General features: G+C 41.9%; 1 protein-coding gene across 2 annotated transcripts; it reads right to left on the bottom strand.

Annotated features, from left to right (window-relative positions):
* Positions 1-4,861: 4,861 nt before the first annotated feature.
* QRFPR (pyroglutamylated RFamide peptide receptor) lies at positions 4,862-18,620 on the bottom strand. Of its 2 annotated transcripts, none has more exons than XM_038136609.1 (6): positions 18,127-18,620; positions 10,039-10,197; positions 9,399-9,460; positions 8,417-8,652; positions 7,984-8,081; positions 4,862-7,048 (listed from the first exon to the last, which is right to left on the bottom strand). In XM_038136609.1, the coding sequence occupies exons 1-6, from the start codon at positions 18,464-18,466 to the stop codon at positions 6,645-6,647; spliced, it is 1,299 nt and encodes a 432-aa protein (XP_037992537.1). In that variant the 5' UTR covers positions 18,467-18,620; the 3' UTR covers positions 4,862-6,644. The 2 variants fall into 2 exon arrangements, with proteins under 2 accessions (XP_037992537.1, XP_037992538.1); XM_038136610.1 differs by having other exon boundaries at positions 7,984-8,028.
* Positions 18,621-20,601: the final 1,981 nt, after the last annotated feature.

Here is a 20,601-nt window from a genome sequence, read left to right as displayed (position 1 = left end):
AATTTTTTTCGTAGATCCATACACTAATTTGTATTTCAAATGTTCAGCTTCAAAAACAAGAGAGACCTAAGAGTGGTGTTTATTTGTTTTGGCAAACAAGTTCGCAAAGCAAAGGGGGTGACTTCTACATGAAAATTTAAACATTTGAGATAAAATAAAACCAATTTTGACTGGGCTGTTTATATCATTGGTCCTCATTCATTCATGAGCTCCAGCTGCTTTTCAAAGCACTATTTCACAAAGGAAAAAAACTCCAACACCTCTTTCCATGTCTCTCTCTAATCCTAGGAAAAGAAGAAGTCTATCAAACCCCTACCAAGTCCTACCATGAAATACAGGCTTCCAAATGCTTGTAGGATAACAATTCCCTAGGGAGGGGCTGGAAGAGCTCAGCTTTGTGTGCAGCGACGGTGCCATCTACAGCCCGAGCGAGGCCACAGCCACCCCACCGAGCTGCTGCAGCCACGGAGAGCTTGCAGATGGGATTTTGCCACACACCTGCTCCTCCACAATTCAAGTCCGCCTGAGGATGAAACTTTAATATGATATTTAATAGGATATATTTTATACTTTACCCGTGGAGACACTAAATATTTTCTAGATGTTTATTCTCAGGCTGCATGGTTTTTAAGATTCTTCAGTTATGGACTGAACTTACTAACAGCTAAATTGGGCGTTTAGCTGATGTTTCTATGGAAACCATGTGCTAAGAGGCAAGAAGCAGAAGAACATGATATTTTTGTTGTCACACACACACAAAAGACACTGCACAGAGTTGTCAGACTACCAGAAGAAAGTTACTGGACCTTTTTATAAGCCATGGTTTAGCTGTCATCTGTACAAGGAAGACTGACATCTATGCTTGTTATTTAAAGCAAAAGACCCCCCCAGCTCTCCAAGTGCAGCTGGCACATTACTGAGAAGCTCCATTTCCTAGGAATTAGAATTTTTTAAAGTCAAAGAAAGAAATATTAAAATGGAAATATGTCAATAAGCAGCCTGAGAAATAAAATGTCAATACACAAAGTCAATTCAGAAACAAAATACACACATGCAAGCCTAATGTAACCAGTAGAGTGGGCAAGGTCTTTCCAAGGGTGCCTGAAATAAGGACTGGAAATGCAGTACATAATATGATAATCAGACTTGATGGAATAAAAATTCTGAACCACAGGGCTGCTTCACTTTGGTCTTAAAATTCATTACCTGGTTATTCTAATCTGTATAAAAGAGATAAGGTCACAAGAAGTTGCTTCAGGGAAAGCAAAAGGGAAAAAAAAAAGGAAAGAGTGAAAAAGTAAAACAAACCAATGAGATAAAAAAAGCAGCAAGGCAAACAGCAAAAGTCAGAGCTCAACTTCCTACTAAACTAAGTTTAGTTGGTGTCAAAAGAAGGATCTTAAGCAAAGACAGCTGCCAGGGATGCCAACAAGCAGAGCAGCCCAGATACAAATTGAGAACTGTAATTCAGCCTCTTCCCATACACTCCAGTCAGCAGCTTTTTCACCCTATACAGCAGAGTCTGGATACTAGGGAAAGACACCTTACAAAGTAATTAGGAAGAAAATTTTTTTAGAAATTCCAAACATGCTGACCTTTTTCTTTTATAAGTAGAAAGATTATTTAGGAAAAAATAATATTTTCCTAAAATATTTGAAATCTTTTTCCCCTCCAGTGTGATGGATCTGTAAGTCAGTGCACTTCTGCTTTATTAAGTCAGTGAAGAATTTATTTGTCAACACTGGAAAATACAGTTCAACCCTGACTAATTTTTGCTTGAACAAACTGTTGAGGCAGAAAATGAAATTAAAAGATTGCACCTGTGTTACCACAGGAGAACTATCCCTGATGCTGCAGCAGTTCTATGTCCATATATTAGAATATTTATCAAGGTGGCATAAATGCAAATAGCAAAGATGCCTATTTCAGATGGGAAAATGAAATGGATTTACAAATCAGATCCCAGAGCACCAAAAAAGCCTGAAAGCTTTCTTATGAATTTCCAAGATGTAACAAGAGATTTATGGAGACTGTGCCATAAATTTTAAATCAATTAATTAAGGCTTTGCTCAGGAGCATGGGGAAAGATGGTGTAAGACCATACAACTCAATAAAGCATGGAAAAAATCAGAGATAGAGAAAAAAAGGACTATGTTCAAGGGAACAGTAAGTTCACCTGAGGAGAGTGAGTCCTGAGAAATCCTGGTGAGTTTAGAAAAAATTAGTGATGGCATTGAAAAGAGCAAATAAAAGCTAGAATGCTATAAAGAGATTTCAACAGAAGCTTATAAAAATAAAGACATTTTCATCTAAGAGGTGCTAATATAAAAAAGCTTTTCAATGCAAGCACGTGTCATTGTAGGACAGTGTCCCTATCATAAACTGAATATATTCCACAATATGTTTGGAGAAAAGGTTTTATGATTTTTTCTCCAAAGAATAAGAAATAAGAAGTCTCTGCTTTGTGGGGGAAAAAAAAAAAAGGAAAATGCAAGGAAATAAGAGCTTTTCATAGAAAGCTTTGTATTACACCACAGGAGGCTGAGAAACAAAACTCAACCTTTTTCAAGCAGCAAGACATCTTTTCAAGTCTTGGTTGACATTTTAAGCACCCTACAGGGCAGAGATGCAATTTGTAGGAGTTTGTTTGTATGTCTACTAGATCTCTTCTTTTATGAAAGCATTAAGTACATACAAATACCCCTAAACCTTCTCAACAACAACCCTGGCTTGTAGGACAGCACTTCTGTAGCAAAACAAACATTGCGTGAGCCTAACTTGTAGGACTGCGAGTCTGTATGTTCTTGAATGAAAGAAACCAGGTTTTACTGCTTTTGACTGAGCAGGTTTTATTGTACTGATGTGGATGAGGAGTTGGGGGGAGATCAAACCCTCATAATAAACCAGCATGTGACCCTTCATCTCAAACCACACCAGAGCATTTAAAATAACTTCATAATCCATCGGCTCCACTGGAGCTTCAACAGCAGAAGCTAATGATGGCTTGAATGTCCAGCAGTACTCCTGGAAGCCAGTTTTGAAGGGTGAAGCAGGACTTGGAGTATAGACAAAAATAAAGAGATTGTTCTGTCAGTGTTTTTGAAGGAATGTACACAATCTAACCTCTTTAGTGTGCATTAAATCCACATTTACCTGTCTCCTCCTCAGGCTGGCAAAGCTCCTGGTCCCTTCCACTGCTCCCACCTGGAGAGGCACCAAAAGGGCAGCTTCCGCTCTTCCCAGCCTTTTGCCCTGTGCAATGAGATGCTATTCTGTTCACAGAACTGCTCTCTGAATACAGTTCCTAAATTCTCCCAACTTCTCTAACACTCTAACACTATACAAAAATATAGCTTGCCATGATTATCTTCCTCTCCCGTCTCTCCAAGCCAACAGCTTTACTAAATTTCCTCTACTACTTCTTCTTTTTTTTTTTCCTGGGCAATAATAATCCAGGTTGCCTCTTCAATGTATTTCCCTGATCTCTCAGGTGTCCCTTTCACTCTGCTGGCTCACTCATTTCAACAGCTTCTGCCATGCTCCAAGACTCTGCCAGCAGCACATGCAACCACTGCACATAAGCTAATCCTGTCATCAGCACACAGACAGGGCTAACACATCTCCAGGCTGAGAATTTATGCGCTTACTCCCTGGATGCAGGCACATCACACACCTCTGCTGCTTTGGCAGTCATTGGCAATTAGTTATTCCTTGGAACAGGCTGATATTGGATATTTTTTTAATTGCTACTGTTGCAATTACTGAGAGGGTTCAGTCCCTTCTACTCACTGTTTTCCTGGTTAATACTGTGGTATAAGTTGAACAAGCTGACACATCTGACAGTTTTTCCTCATTCATTCAATTTCCACAGTCTCTGTACAGTCGAATGTGTCCTTTGAGGCTCCTGTCTTCATCAGCCTGTCAGTCCCTGGCATCATCTCACTGCAACTTCAAGGCTTAGCCCCTTGCAGCTGAGAATAAAAAGTTTCGCTTTAATTTTGTCAAAGAAATAATAAGTAATTCATAACCGTAACTATGATAATAAACTTGAAGAAACATTTTTCCTCAAAGAACATGACAGCTTTAATAAATAATCTCAGTTCAGGAAAATGAGAGCGGTTATTTTCTCTGTTCTCTGATCAACTCATTAGCCAGGAATATTTTTGTGATCAGACAAACCACGCAATTCTGTTACTGGAGGATGGAAATAAGCGCAGGCAGACTGTGGGACAGCGGGGCTTTTCCTGGTTTGAAGCACTCAGTTACAGCCACACACAGGGTAGAAGCCACTGCCCGGGATAGGCTAACCAGCCCAGACTCAAAACTGACACACTTCAACAGCACAACTGGTTTTATTGGCTAAATCAAAGCTGAAGCTCTGACAAATTTAAAAAACATGGGTGAAATCCTGGTGATGCTTATGCCAATAATAGATCTTTTATTCCCTGCAGCAAGGACAAGATTACCTGGCTTCAAGACAAGTACTCTGTCAAAAATGCACAAATAATATAATTACCATTAAGAACAGTATGAGAACTGTCTTTTGTATTTTAGTTTATATTTAATCTAACCAAAGGCACATACATCCATGCTGAAATATTTATTCACTTGTCTTCTTCCAAGACATTGGACTTTTCTTCTTCTTTCTCACCTTATTCTGTAAAGTCCTTTAGATTACAGCTCTCAGGATTGCAGGAGCAGCTGGCACCTGTAACAGGACTGGAATTTAATCACTAAAGAGGCACAGATAAGCTCACATGAATCTTTAAACAAAGAGAGACTCAGAGTGAAGTTTACAGCAGATATCTCCCAATGCAAAACAGCACCAACAAAGCCATAAGGAACTTTAATGAAAATAAAATTAATACTACAGCAGTTATTCATTGACATAACGTTTTATGAGACAACAGAAGACGAAACAAAAACATAAGATACTTGGAAGTTCTGGTTAAAAGCTTGTTAAAATCTGCCACTGAAATTAGCAGTGCAAATAAATAAATAGCTTAAAATAAATTAGTTTTCAGTCACAGATTCTATCCAAACACACAGTTCTCACCATCAGGCAGTTCAACTCTACATCTGCTCAGAAAAACTATGATAAAAACCCATTAAGCTCTTAATTCCTGGCCCTCAGGACAAGCCAGGAGCTTTCTGTCATTGCACGGGAGTCTATCATATAGAATATAAAAAATACACTTGTAAACAAAGTGTGTCACAAACCCATTGCAATCTGTAGACATTAGAGAAGGATCAGATTACATCCAAATTATACACGGATATTTTACCCTAAGTTTTCATTTGCAATGAAGTGTAAAGTAGCAACATAAAACAATCTTAAATTGATTGCCAAGGCAGCACCAAGGTCCCATAGGTGAGGCAAGGGGTGACAGAAGAGAGCACTGACATTTTACAGGCTGTTAAAGGATCCAACCTAACCTCAGCTGGAGTGGCAAATTCTGTATTTCAAGGCCTCATTTATGGGATCCCAGTGTACCAGTTCAGATCACACTTCTCCCCCAGTCCCACACATGCAAACATACTTTTGCAATTTTGCAGTTTGGCCCACTGAAAGCAAAAACATTTAGAATTTACATGGATAGCAACCCCACAATTTACTGTGAAGCCTGAAATAACAAAGCACTGGCCCAGTTCTCAGACAGCAACTTATCCCCGTTGAAGGTGATGGACAGACAAAACTACAAGCATGTCCTCAGACAAATGTCTACTCAAAAGACCATATTATTCCATTGAAAGTCTTCTGTGAAGTCTCAACAGCCTCTGAATCAGGCCCCTATAACCCTCCAGAAAATGGCAATACCACCCTTTCAACCTGAGATTCACATGTCCAGGCATGACTGGAAGTTCAATTCAGTGTTTACAGACCACACCTCCTGCATGTGCACTCTCTTGTACAGCACTTCTCCAGCTCCTCCATTTTCCAGCAGAACAATGCAGTTTGCAGGGCAGGACAATGGCATTTAAATTTGTACCCAATAATTAACCTGTAAACAACAGCACAGTAATTACGCATGCATTGTTAATTACTAATATGCTTCCTGTTAACAAAATCTGAACATGCATGCGATGTTTAAATCTTAAATCTCTTCGGAGTCACGTTCTGGATAACTTGTTCATATTCCCCTTCTTTTTCCTACAATGGAATTGCATCTCAGTCTCCATCTTTCCTGAACTCAGATCTGAAGCTGCTCTGTCCTCAAAGCTGCAGAAAGTAAATCTTACAATGTCATCCGCATGTCAGACTTCCAAGTTGTCCCAAAAAGGTGCACATTTTCTCCATAGTTCCTCTCTTCTGGCATTCAGCTGTATACAGTCCAGACACACAATAAATGGAGCAAGCAGCAGTTGTTTTGTTTACCTAAAGCAGAGGGCAAACAAGCCCTAAATTAGGTCAGGAAGAAATTTTTTTCTTCTGGATATCACACAGTAATATTCTTTTCCGAAGTCTTACCCCTCATCATTATAAAATAAATATTACATTTTCTCAGCCACTATCCCAACATTATTAGAGTCCACACATCATTTTCCCTCCTCACTTCAGCATGCAAAGCAGAAAACTCTTTTAAATGGCTTATTGAAATGATCATAAAGAGAATGACTTCTCCATTCCCAAACCCCTTGTAATGCTACTGTCCATTTCCTACTGCAGAGTGCACAGTAAGCTCAGAGCTGAACAGGACCAGGTGCCTTTTCAAATTCCTTTTGGAAGCTGGCTGATCACAGAACTTGACCTCAATGTTGCCATCACTGAATGCCTCCCTCCTGCCTTTGTCCGAATCCATGGGATCTCTCTGAGATGCACTTGGCTTTTGCCTCCTCATGGTAATCCCTGAGTTCCCAAGCTGCCTGCTTGGGGATGTGCTGTCTTTCACAATGCAGAAGCAGAGGGCAGACAGAAAATTTTTCTTGAAGTTCTCATTCATGAAAGCATACACAATAGGGTTGCAAATAGAATTGAAGAATCCTATGATCTGGACAATTGCAAAAATCATTTTGATTGTCACATCATCATATTCCTTCTCAAAATTACCTGGAGAGGAGAAGAAAAATACACTGTAAGTACAGAATGTCATAAATCCTTACTATTAAGCCTGTTTATATCCAGTTTGGCATTACATGTTTTTGTTTAAAATCAACAAAAACCCATGCTGGAAATTCTTAACATTAGCAATTGAGTTTCATCAACAAGATAAAATCAAGACCTATCACACAGTCCTGCTTTGTATGTAGATAGTAACAGAATCAAAAGAAAGAAAATTTGGAGCCAAAAAAGCTGACTGGCTAAACTACTGATTTATCTGCTACAGTCTTATCTGTGATAGCAGACAAAAGAACAGCTCCTGCCTTTAGCAAGCAGAGTACAACTACTGAAATCTTCCTCTTGATCCTGCACATAGGCTGCTCCAGTATCCATGGAGGAGGTGGGAGGTGAACAGTGGAAGACCCCAGAGAATAAGGCAAATAGCAAAAAAAAAGCCAACATGAAAGCCTTGAGGGCATTTCCAAGCCAGTTTTCAGCGAAGAGCACTGCAAAACTCCAGCTGGATTCATTGGATATCATCACTGTGATGTCCAGTATTTATATTTCCAATATGCCTACCTCAATAAAAGGGATAAATGTTTCATTTTAAGTGTAACGCAAAACAGTTAAATTAAATGTCATTAAAAACGTCAAGAAGTTTTATGCTCAGAAATAGCTTTTACCTTCCAGCCAAGCCCTTTTGACCTTTTAGCAAATGAGGGCAGCATAACAGAAATGGTAAGAAAAAGAATCTACACAGAGATGCTCACCCCTCTAATACTCCTGTTTTTCCTTAAAGCAGAACATCAACCTTTGCTATCAGAAAGTATTCTAAGCTGAATGCTGTAGCATCATTACCTTTTCACAATCTGAAGTCCCATTACTAAAAAAAAACCAAAACAAAAAACCCAGACTTTATTCTGTGAGATATGGCAGGTACTCACTGTACTCCATCATCATGTGAATCACATGGAAAGGGGCCCAACAGACTGCAAAGAGAAACACCACTGTCACCATCATAACAATTGCTCGCTTCTTCTTCCTGAAATTGCACCAAGAATTCCACACTGAATCACTGGGAACTGGGTGGCAGTTACACATCTCTTTTCAAGTTAGATCTGTGACTGTGTTCTGATGGCTGCAGATGCAAATAAAACCCTCAAGGAAAGCTCAGAAGTACACAATCCCCTTGGAAAGAAAAAAAAATGCATCATCATATAAATCTAGCATTTTATTTCTCTTTTTTGGGACAGCAGAGCACTTTGCAGCATGACATTAGCACGTCTTGCAAGGCATTTTCAACTCTACTCAGGAGGAATAAAAAAGGAAAAAAAGCTTCCTACAAGTCAAGGTTCCAAGTGCATTTTGCTTACAAACCTTGATATTTTAGACATTTCACTCCCATGAATGGTTTGAAGAACTGAAGCGTCTCCCACTCGTTTCTTAATCCAGAGTTCATAGCCAATTTTAGTGTACAAAAAAAGCATCAGCATCAGTGGAAGAAGGAAGAGTATAACAAGAATAAAGGTTGTATAGATCTTCTGATAAATGGGACTGGCCCATTCTTCCAAGCAACAAACATGCACTTTTTCATACAGAAAGTCATATTTAACCTGTAACAAATGCAAAGAAGATGAGTCACTAAGGTGTTTATCCCAAGTGTAAAACCCAAGGACATTCAGATATTCCTTGCTCTTAATGGAACAACCAAAATTCAAAAGAATTTTCAGAGTGACAGAATTCTTCCAAGCACTTTTCCAATCAAATATTGAGTTCAATCCAAATTGACAAAGAGAGGCACAGAGATGCTCTGATTTGCACTTCAAAGGAAACCTTGGCTACACATGTTGCAAGTAAAGATGGATGTATAGAAACCTCACATGTTAGCCACTTTAAAAAACAAGAAAATTATTAACATCCAGATTCACAAGCAGCAGATTCTGCCAAGTCTTCTGCCTAACCTCCAAACATGTGCAATAACTCATCAAGCATAATGAGCAGCTAATTAATTCTAAATGCAGATCTTGGGGAGCACAGCGTCATCCTGAACAGCAATCTAGGCCCTCTATTCCTGTGTGCCATTGCATCTATAAACCAAAAGTAAGCCACAGTGGAAGTCACAGATTACTGTGCTTGGACGTAATTAGGGAGAGTAGGCATGACTAGTCCCTGCTTGTATTCCCTCTTCCACAGTGCATGCAAGCTCTCAGCCTTTCCCAGGCTGGCACACAGAACCAAAGCTCCACCTCCTTTATCCCACTCCAATTTCACAGGAGTTGATTCACTTTCACGAAAGGTACAGGAAGATCCAGCAAGGACTGAGTTTAAAAAGCAAATCCCCACATTTGACCTAACCTACCTCAAGCCGTTGCACGTACCACATGGGCGACCCAACAATGAGAGCCAGCAACCAGACTATGCCTGTAAAAAACACATTTCTTCATACTTTGTCCAACAAGTAGGATTTGTTATAAACAGTTCAACAGCTTTGCAAAGTCAGGCAAGGTAGAAAACTGCAGCAAAGAACAAAGTTTTCCATGAGGCATTCATCAGTCAATACTCACATCAATAACCACATGCTCTTTTGACATCAGCTTCTCTCAAACTACCTCCATTTATTGATATTCCACAGGGAAAAGCATTTAATCTGCATAAGGAGCATTAAATAAACCTCTTTGTGTAACAATGGAAGGGTCATTTCCCTGTGACATTTCTTAAGCAGTGCTTGAACATTTTGAACTTTTCTTGGAAAAAAAAAATAAATGGCTGCTCAAGGTTTATCTTTTTTAAGTACATTTTGGACTTCAGATGCTAAGACCTTGGTGAGAGTTTTAGCTAGTGAATACTTTACTTGTAGCACTATCCTTGAGCTATTTTATAAAGGTCAATTAACTCTGCCTCTGAATCACTGGTCATATCACTGCCTTCTGTGGATGCCATGCTATCCACACTGAAAATAATTTCTCACACACAATTACTGGAGATGCTTAAAATCTTACCAAGCATCGTGAAAGCTCTTTTATTGGTGTACTGCCACTTCATTTTTAGCGGATGCACAATTCCCTGGTGTCTTTCCACAGCAATGCAGGTCATTGTAAGAATCTCAGTTACAATAGCAGTGGACTGAACAAATGGAACCATCTTGCAAGCGAAGGCACCTGCAATAATCAGAAAGTAAAGTATGCAACAGCTATTAACACTAGACTCCATTACTAAAAAGAACAGACCAAGATTCTTAGATTTATTCTAACATCTAAACTGCTGTGTCACCTATTTAAGCCTTTTGTCAAATGCAGCTCTCCACAGCCGTTCTTTCTTGTACACATCTGCAAAGCCAAGATTTCTAAGGACATATTCACTTGCTCTGCTACCAGTCTGACACTTACTCCTATTTCACTTTTGACCAAGTCTTCCATCATCTGTTTTCAAACATGCCAAGTTACAGAGCCATTTATTATTTTTTTGTTTTGACAGATTACTCTCTAGTTTATGAAGGTCTGAGTGTTACCTGTTTAAAAGTTTACCTTTTCTGCTGCTACAAACACATTCCTTAAGCTTGTTTCTGTATCACGCTGCACATTTCAGCATTTAATGCATCATCCTGTCAAGTGAGATATATAGAGGAGGAGGCATAAGAGGAAAAATTTAACATCTTCATCATCCTTCTGTTCTCCAAGTCTCCCTCTCTGCTGATTTCTAATTTCTGTTAGTGCCACTTTCCAAACCAAATGCAATTTCTTGCCTACATTTTCAAAGTTGTACAGATTCCTAGTGTTTATGCAACTTCAACTTTTATTGCTGACACAGCTTTCCCAAGTCCATACTCAATTCTTAACATATTAGTCATTCTCCATTTCCCATTCTCAAGTCCTAGCCATCTTAGAAAGTCATATAAATAATTCTGTAAAAACTCTTACCTTAATGCCCTTGCCCAATCTACTTTTCTTGTACCCATTTTTTGACCCTGAGATAATATTCTGTCCATATTTCCACAGTTCCCACACACATTTCCACAGTTCCCACACACTCTTATGGTTCAGTGTCAGCTATTCATTTCAGCAACAGTCAGGGTTATCATCCTTACTAGACCATTATTTATACCTTACTCAGATACAATCCATGAACCTAAAACATGCTAAGAAGTATCCAATCCAATTTTCAGCCAAGCTTTAAGATGCTACAGATACCTTAAGCAGTAACACCACAGAAAACAGACAGAAAACAAACAGAAAACTCTGAAAACTTAATCCTACCTTCCATGAAGGAAACAAGGAACAAGTCAACTTCTGCTTGACAGGCGAGGCTAAAAGCCACTCCAGCTTACAAGAAGGAACTGGTTTGCTACTGGTCTTGCCAATTCTAGTTGCCCAAAAGTCCCTTTTTCTGTGGCTCCACAAAAGGAAGGAGAGAACAAATAGCAATGGGTGGAAATCAAGCACCCTTCAAGCACATCACCAGCAACACCATGGATGTGCACACAGATCTGGCTTAAACCAGAATAAAAACACACCATGCAGCCCAGTTTCAAGTTCCTTGAATGAAATCTCAGCATGGCCAGTAGGAACTGCATGGCTGAGGATGCATTGGGCTGCATGTCTGTTTTTTACTCAACATGTATTTTTCCAGGGCATCAGGAAGAGCAAGACAAGACATCCTCACATCTTCTACCAACTGCAATTTATAAAATAAAAAAACCCCTGCTCCTTCCTTGGCATCAGTAATGCCTAAGGAAACACCTCATGAAATAGAGCCCATATTTTACTAACTCAGCATCTCATCAGTTTCTCACTACACCCAGTACAGAATGTGCTGCACACACGGCACCAGATCCGCACTGTCAAATTCACATCCTTCACCCAGTGGGCCTAAACTTCCGTTGTGAGATAAAACCAAAAGTAAGCTCAGATCCTACCTACTCTGCACATGGCAAATGGTAAATGTGACAGAAGAGTTGGTTTTACATTTTTGCTTCACTAAGTTAGAAGGGACTCCTGCTACAAATAACAAACAGAAGAGCCCAACTTGTTAATGAAATGTTTAAGTTCCTGTTTCACTAAGGAAATGAGTTCTAGTCTGAAGCTGGGGGAAAACTGAAAAAAAGCAAACAAACACAAAACAAAGCTAAAAAAACAACTCAAACTTACACCATAGGCTATTTCTTACAGTTTGAAAAAGGCCACACTTAAATTAAATCCACTTGAACTATACCTGCCTTACAGGGATTTCCCTGTAATGCACTACTCCTCCACTGAAGTCCCAGCATCCCAGGGTATTCTCAGGAAGCAAAGAAGTATCACTATTACTCAAGTAACAAAATGAGACAAACTTTCACCATCAGTCTGGTGGAATTTCCAGCTGGTGCCCAACTCTTCAAAGACCAAAGGGAACACCCCAAACTGGGAGACAACTCTCAAATTCCCAGACGCCCATCGGGTTTTTTACAGATGTCTTCCCATTTTCTTCCCAGCAACCACACTGTCAAAGAGCACGGACCACCACTCAGTATGCCTTGAGCTGAACTCCCAGGAGAAAAGACTGCAAAAAACCCCTAACTCATCTTTTTGAAGACAAACACACAAAAAGTAAGCACTTAAGTTATACAAAAGTAACTAAAAGCAAAAGTCTACATTATGCCTGCAGGTTGAGCTGGACAAGTGGCATTAGCACTTCCAGAAATGAGAAGCAAAAGGATATTTTCCATTAGACACAGCTGGCTGGAATAGAAACACCTACTCTGAGGCACACAGCATCACTTTGGGAACTTGGAAGCCACAGCAAAACAGCCACAAAGTTTTTTTTATGAACAAGAAACACCATGATATTTTCAAATTAATAACAGGTAAAAGCTAGTCAAAAATCATCTATCTATCAAAAGTAAGAACAGAGCTTCAGCTTCCCTGAAGCTTCTGATGCCACCATGCACAGGGTCTCTGGGCGTCAATTAACAATATAATATCCCTTCAGGGCTCTTGTGCTTGCCCTGAATTGTAACTCACTACACAAATGCTTCCCATTTTCTGAAATCATGAGACCTTCAAGTGCCTTGAAATTCAAACCTCCATCAAGGTTAAGAGACTGCTGAGCAAGGAAGCCGACCCTCCTTCCCAGAAGTATTTAAAAAAGATTTGCTTAGGGGAAAAAGAAATAAACTGTTTAGAATATCAGGGCCAAGTGAACAGCCATGAACTTCATGAATTCTGCCATCAACACACCTGAGATCCATCCACCATCCTTACCATGTTTGAATGGAATTGAATCCTGAGTCCTTGTACTCGACAGAACAGCGAGTGTTCTTCACATGAAGCCTCTTCTTAGTTTTTAAACCCACAGTTTTATTTATAAATCTATAGCAGCCATTCCCGACTGCTTAGAAAATTACTAAAGACTTTCTCCAGATCTTTCAATACTTGAAATTACATAACTTATGCTTTCAAATTACAAATATTATCAGGTCTTTACAGATGGAAAATTAAATTTACTGTGGAATAAGGTAATTATTTCAGAACAATGCATGCACATTTCACTTAATATTTAATCCACTGGTGTAGAACAGGCTTCACCTGCAGGAAGAAGAAATTGATACAGCCCCATTCTCAAGTGTCTGTTAGTTCAAAGTCTCTTATGGAAAAACTGAGACATGTCAAATTTTATTATAAGGAAGACATGGTAAGTTTTGAGGAAAAAAATTAATTATGCTACTATGTCATAGTAAATATAGTGAAATTAAAAGAAGACTGAGATAGGCAAAAAGCCAGCTGCATCAAACACATACATCAAAACCATTTCAAGCAAATTTTCACATTTGTGTTCACACTTAATGCAGAGTAAGAGAAGATTTTAAAGGAATACACTAGCTTAAATCTTTGTTAAACTCCAGCTGGTAAAAATCTGGCTGTTTGGAACATGGTTTGGAGATGGTATGACTAACAGACAAACACAAAGAATACAAGTCCACTTCAGTGAGGTTCAGTCAAGGTTATTAAAATCTCACTCCACAAGTCTTCCCAGTGCTGGGTTAAAGGCTAAAGTGTTGGGATCACCTCAAAATCACTGGAACTGCATTAATTTCTGCACTGGTGGCAGTACAGAAAAGTGTTGACTCTTCTGAATAATTTAAATAATGACAACACTTAAATTAATATCTCAAGTATGTAGCAAAATGTTTAAATTTCCACACTATCAGGCTTTCAGAGAACACTTTCAAGGGACGTTAGTCAAGAGGGCACTGCAGCACCTAATACTGACCACCTTCAACTGGGAAAGAAAATCATTTGCAGCAGAACATCGGGAATGAAAATAACTAATAGCTTCTCTTTTTCAAGAGGCTAAAAGTATTCCTTATGAACTGCTTGCTAAAAACTGCATCGATTATTCAAGCAGTGAATAGCTTTCCCAACAATAACACATTCAGAGACTGCAAATATAAATGACACTCCCGTAAGCATTTTATGCCTTCATTATCGGACATTGTGCCTGGAACTGTGATTTAATCATTTCAAATATCATTTCTTTCATCAGGGTTACAAAAGTAAAAGCCTGAAACAATTCTCTGATAAAAGTTAAATGGCTCCTTTCTCTGGTAAAATGCTGTTGATCATGCCCTTGCACTAGAATTACTGTCACAGCTCATAATGAGCTCTCTCCACCTCACTTGAAGCAAGCAAGTTGGTTTCTCTCACATTTTGTAACTTGGGGCAGTCATCACCACACAGATGATATCCTTAAGGGCGTTGCATACCTGGGCAATGCACTGTTTTACATCAGTTATTGGCATAGATGCAAGATTTAGATCTCATACCTCAGCAAGGAATGTTCATGTGTTCCCACACATAAGGGAAGCTCTAAGGTAACACACTGCTGGACACACGACATTTGGTAAGTCAGAGAAAGCACCTTAAAGACTCAGCTGAGTAGAAGGTGTCAGTTTTTCACCAAGCCTTTAGAGAAGAGCAAGCTGTCACATCAACAAGCATCAGATGTGACAGCAACACACAGAAGACCCACCCCTCTCCTGAGGGGCAGCTGGAGGACAGACAAGATACACGACGGCACCTCAGTATTCAGGAGTGTCTCAGATGACTCACTGCTCTCAAAGTGACAGGCAAAGTCACCCTCTGACACCTGTCCGGAGAACACACATCCCAATTGATAAGATGCAAAATTCACAAGAATGTACGACGGTGCTGGCTGTATTGTAAGCTCAAGTTGTGCCCTTATCTTTCACCAGGACTGTTATATTAGACAACATTAAATTAATTCTCCTGTCGGCCCAGGCAGCTCTGTAAAGACAACAACACTAACAGACAGCACTCAGCTAACCAAGCGGTGTCAGGAAGCAAAGCAACTCTTGTAGTATTTGACCCAGAGACAAAAGCCCAAATTTATCTTTAATAGAGCTGTCATCACTACAACAGGATCACTACTGCTGCCTCCCACCTATGACTATGTGAGAACAAGTCCTCAACTGCTCCAGCTTGCACCAAGACACTACTACTGTATGCATCCATTTACTCCCACTTCATCCCATTTCATCCTTCTTATCGATAAATACAATCTCAGAGATCATTTATGACAAAGCCACAATCTTAATTTTCTTCTGCATTACAGAGAGATGAGTATGCTGGATTTTCATTCAAAGCTCCCCATGAAATTGCAGCCATTTCAGCTGCGAAAATTATATTGGGAAATTAAATCATATACTGTCACTATTACACTCACACAGCTAGACAGATTCTTAAAGACATCAGACAATCAAAAGTAGGACTGGTTCAAATCTATTTTTAGTCAATATGGTGCTGCTTCCAGTTGTTACCCATAAAGAGTTAAAGGGTCTGTGTTAATGTTGCTTGATCAACAGGCAAATTAAGATTTTTAACTGCAGGTGAGGTTAAGAGTGTGTAATTGAAAACACTATGGAAAAAGTCACAGCTTCAGCTACTCTGAAACTGCGGCTGTTCTTTTGTTTGCATTACAGTGTTTGTGTTTCTCTCCTCCCCTCTCCCATTCTTCTGTGGGTTTCAGAGGGGAAGAAACACAAACACACATATACAAGCATGGAAATAAAGAACCAGTTCTAAATTAAATGCGAGTACAAAACATACACATCTCAGTTCACATCACCTAGTACACATGCTTGTTTTAGTCATGCAAGTAAATCAAGATATAAAGTGACTAAAAGCTCAGAATCCCCGACCAATTTCCAGCATCAAGTGTCTCAGGATGCACCACTTTGACCATCAAGGATACATCACAAGTCAAATCACCTTTTTCATAAGACTTGGATCTTGCACTACTCAGTGATGCTGCATTAAGTGGACGAAAATAAGTTTTTTTCAGACTCCAAAATGAAAGGCAAAAGACATACTAAACCAGCTAAGCCAGCAAGGAAAAGACTCCTCCAGGACTGGCAGGCTCTGATTTGCAGTACAATGGTAATCACCACTCACACTTCACCATGTGAAGTGTTCACATCGGGAACCAGATACCCTTGGGATACCATCAGTTCATGGACTTGTTTTCCTCAATTTTCCTTCACACGCCACATCCCCCAGAGTAAAGAGAGGGAACCCATCCATGATATTACTTCTTACGTCCTCCCAACACTGTGTCAAGACAATGATTTGACCAGATCAAAAGACCTATAGATTCACTTGGACTGAAAATGTTCCAGCACAGCAAAGAGGGCAGGCAAAAAATACAGTAATCCCTAGAGAACAGTGTACTTCAGCTGCCCAAATACTGAATATCTGAAGAGATTTGTTGTAACTATGCCAGAGTTTTTACATTCACTACTTCTAGATTTTTGTCAGGCACCCTCAGTAACAGTGTAAATAAAGGCATACATATTTTCCCCATACCGTTCCACATGCCCATGCCCTACCTCCTGTAATTCAACCCACATGGAGGCTTCAGTTGATTCTGATCAGATATTTGGTCAAGCTGACAGATCAGAGCCTTCCTTAGGAGAGAGAAGAATCACAAAGGTTATCTTCCCCAGAACAGCTCATAAGAAAATAGCCCAGTTGACCTTATTACCAGTAGTCCCAGGAGCTTTGGACTGATCCCTTCTCATTGAAGTCTCTTGTAATAAAGCCCATTTCTCACATGTGCTCCAAGTCTCCTCTGACCTGTCAACTCCCACCCAGCATTCTAGTCTGTGGGAAGTTCTGGATTTAAATCTCCATGTTCTGACAACCTTCACTGTTGTCTCCGAACAACAGAAAGACAGTAAGCCTTGGAAAACAAGACATCGATGTGTCACTTTATCAACAGCTTTCCTGATCGATCTGAAATATTCTGAAAAATATTTCAATTTGTGGTTGTACAAGATGTTGTCTGCTACTTGCTGCAAAACCACTCCTTTAATTTTTCCACTTACAATTGTCAAACACTGTTTAAAGAAAGAAAAATTGTATGAAGAATATACAATTCTACTGCACCTTTCTCTGCTTGCTCTTTACTACTTTGAAACTGGGATGCATAGAAAAGGAAAAAAAAATCCTTCTTTCTAAACATCAGGGAAGCTTTGCCAAAAGGTTCTTCACATCAACAGAAATACAACACAGCTCCCAAGAAAAAAAAAAGAATTAAAACAAAAAAATTAAAGGATGCATTATTTCTGCATAAATTCTACGCGTTCTCCCAGTCACCTGTTCCTTCAAGGACATTCTTTTTCCTCACAAAAGGTTGAGGACTGTCTCCGAGCTGACAGCTGTCAGAGGAACTTATGCTGCATAAAGACTGATACCTCACTTGCCAGACAGATTTCATTACTTAGCGAGAAAAGAAGGGGAAAAAAAAAGAGAGTAGTACGGCAAGGTTTCCTGGCCAACTCCACACAACGAACCGCTTCCCATACACACACCGCAACTTTGAAGGAAGACAAGCAGGAAAGCGCACTGGGTTATTTGACCATGACCTGAGGGACGGATGGAGAGGGCATCCGTCGCAGGGGGCGGGAAGGGGAAGGGTCCCTCACTGAGGGCAGGAAGGGTCCCTCAGAGAGGGGGGAACGCCGGTCTCGGCGGCAGCGCTGCCCCCTCCCCGCAGCCCGGCCCGGGACCGCCCGGCCCGGCCCCGGCACCCACCGCCGAGCCAGTTGGAGGAGATGTTCTGCAGCATGGTGAAGGGCACGCAGAAGAAGGCGATGAAGAGGTCGCTGAGCGCCAGGGAGCAGATGAAGATGTTGGTGACGGTCCTCATGGCTTTGCTGCGGGTCACGACGTAGAGCACCAAGCAGTTGCCGAAGAGCGCCAGGGCGAAGATGAGAACGCAGATGAGGACGAAGGCTACCTTGGTGCGCCCCGGCAGCTCCGGGATGTACACCAGCGGCTGCAGCCCGTAGAGAGCAATGAACTGCTCCCGCGTCACGTTGTTGTCCCGCAGCAGCTGCGCGAACTGCTCCGGGGTGATGTTCAGGGACCGCATGGCGCCCGCTCTGGGACCGACACCCCACCCTCCGCCGCCTCAGCGCCGCCGCCCGCGCCCCGTCATGGCCGGACCACAACCCCTCGGGCGCTCGGCCGGGCCGGACCCCGCGGCACGGTGGCGGCGAAGGGAGCGCGCAGTGCCGGGAGCAACCCGCGGGCGGCGGCGGCGGCGGCTCCGCCCGGACACAAACTTGGAGCAGGGGCGCCGCCCGCGGCCGCGGCGGGCGGGGGGGGGGGCGGCAGCCAATCAGCGCGGGGCGCGCGCCCGCCCCGGCCCCGGCGCTGTGGAGCGGGACGGGCGCGAGGCGGCTGCTGTGAGGAGGGAGCGCGCGGGGAGCCCTCGGATCGCCGCCCCTCACAGCAGCGCCGCTCTCTCACAACCCCTCACGGCGCTGGGATCCCCCCTCACAGCAGCGCCGCTCTCTCACAACCCCTCACGGCGCTGGGATCCCCCCTCACAGCAGCGCCGCTCTCTCACAACCCCTCACGGCGCTGGGATCCCCCCTCACAGCAGCGCCGCTCTCTCGCAACCCCTCACGGCGCTGGGATCCCCCCCCTCACAGCAGCGCCGCTCTCTCACAACCCCTCACAGGGCTGGGATCCCCCCTCACAGCAGCGCCGCTCTCTCGCAACCCCTCACGGCGCTGGGAGCCGCCCCTCAAAGAGCTTCACAACCACCCCTCACAGCACTGGGACCCCTCTCATAGCTGCCCCCCTCCCAGCGCTGGGATCCCACTGACCGGTGTCTCCTCAGTCCAGGCTCAAAATGCCCAAGGTGGGTGCTGAAACTCCCGAACCGGCCTCTCCTCATGTTCGGGTCAGGCTGACAGGAAAAGAGATGATGCTGTGGGGAACATGGCCTCCTGCGTGGGGGGAGGCTCATGCCACCCGCAGCAGGTCAGGCTGCTGCTGGTCCATGCCATCCCAAACAAGACAGCGCAGGGATTTTTATCTGCCCTTCCAGCCCCCTTTGTGCCAACGCCACTCCCAAAAAGCGCAAACAACTCCCCAAAGCTCAAACAGAAAAGTAGTTCTCTACACTTCACTGAGAGGACAGGAGGCTCAGAAGACCCCTTTCCCAGCAATACAACCACTCTTGCCGGAGGAGATGTGACACCGAATTCTGTCCCACACAACCTGGCTGGCAAGGCTATGCAGGTAAGGATATAGAGGCTACTAAGGTGCACTCAGCTAAGTGGCTAAAAAAAAAAAAAAAAAAAAAAAAAAAAGCCTCTGCAGTTTAAATATGAAAATTAATTATAGTTAATGTCTAACAGAGGGACCAAGTTGAAAGTATGCATTGATTTCTCTTCCACCCTAATTTAAATTGCCCAGTACGGCTTTCTCACTATCACAGGTAATATCCCCTTTGTATGATAGTACCTTGAATAGCAACAATTTGCTTTAATCAGTCACATAAATTACCAAAAAGTATCCAGAGAAGGCAATAATAATATAAGAGCCTGTCTGGCAACACTTCCACCCTCACAGAAATGGATGTTTCATAGGGAAACCACATCACCAAGGAGAATGCTGCAAAATTACGTTTTGTATAGAGCAGATGCTCCATGGCCTGGGTACATAATTTTACCTGTTCAAGGGAACCTCTAGAAAAGAATGAAGAAAAGTCTAGCAAAAGCTGTTTTTTATAGAGTTTCTGGGTTGCCAAGGAAAATTGGAAAGGAAGATTTCATCACCAATTCATTTTCAGCAAAATAAATATCCTCAACAAGAGCAAAGGTACTTTGTGTCATCTTTGAAAAAAAAAGAAATTCTGTTAAGTGAGAATCAATGGAGAGATGTTCCACTGCCTGCACTAACCTGTGCTGCTTCGGTCCTCCAGGTGCTGACAACCCTCTCTCTTAAGGTGTAGGTCCATGGCAACCACTGTCTCTATTATCCCATGCAGAGAGGAGATGTCACTTGTCTTGGGTGCAGCACAGCTGTGCGTTTTCCACTTGAGACCAATGCCATCAGGCTCCCTCTCTGACAGGCTTTCAAAGCCTTGGTCTGGAAAGCAGATGCTCATTAGACTGACTTAGATGGTGACAGCCTCTTTCACATTCCCTGAGGCTTGCCTTCTTGGCTGGAAAACTTGGTCTTTTATTCCCATCATGATCCTGCTGAGCTTAT

Source organism: Motacilla alba, chromosome 4, assembly GCF_015832195.1.
Source record: "Motacilla alba alba isolate MOTALB_02 chromosome 4, Motacilla_alba_V1.0_pri, whole genome shotgun sequence".
Lineage (NCBI taxonomy): Eukaryota > Metazoa > Chordata > Aves > Passeriformes > Motacillidae > Motacilla > Motacilla alba.
The sequence above is the reverse complement of the archived record's forward strand: the minus strand, read 5'-3'. Positions and strand labels throughout refer to the sequence as shown.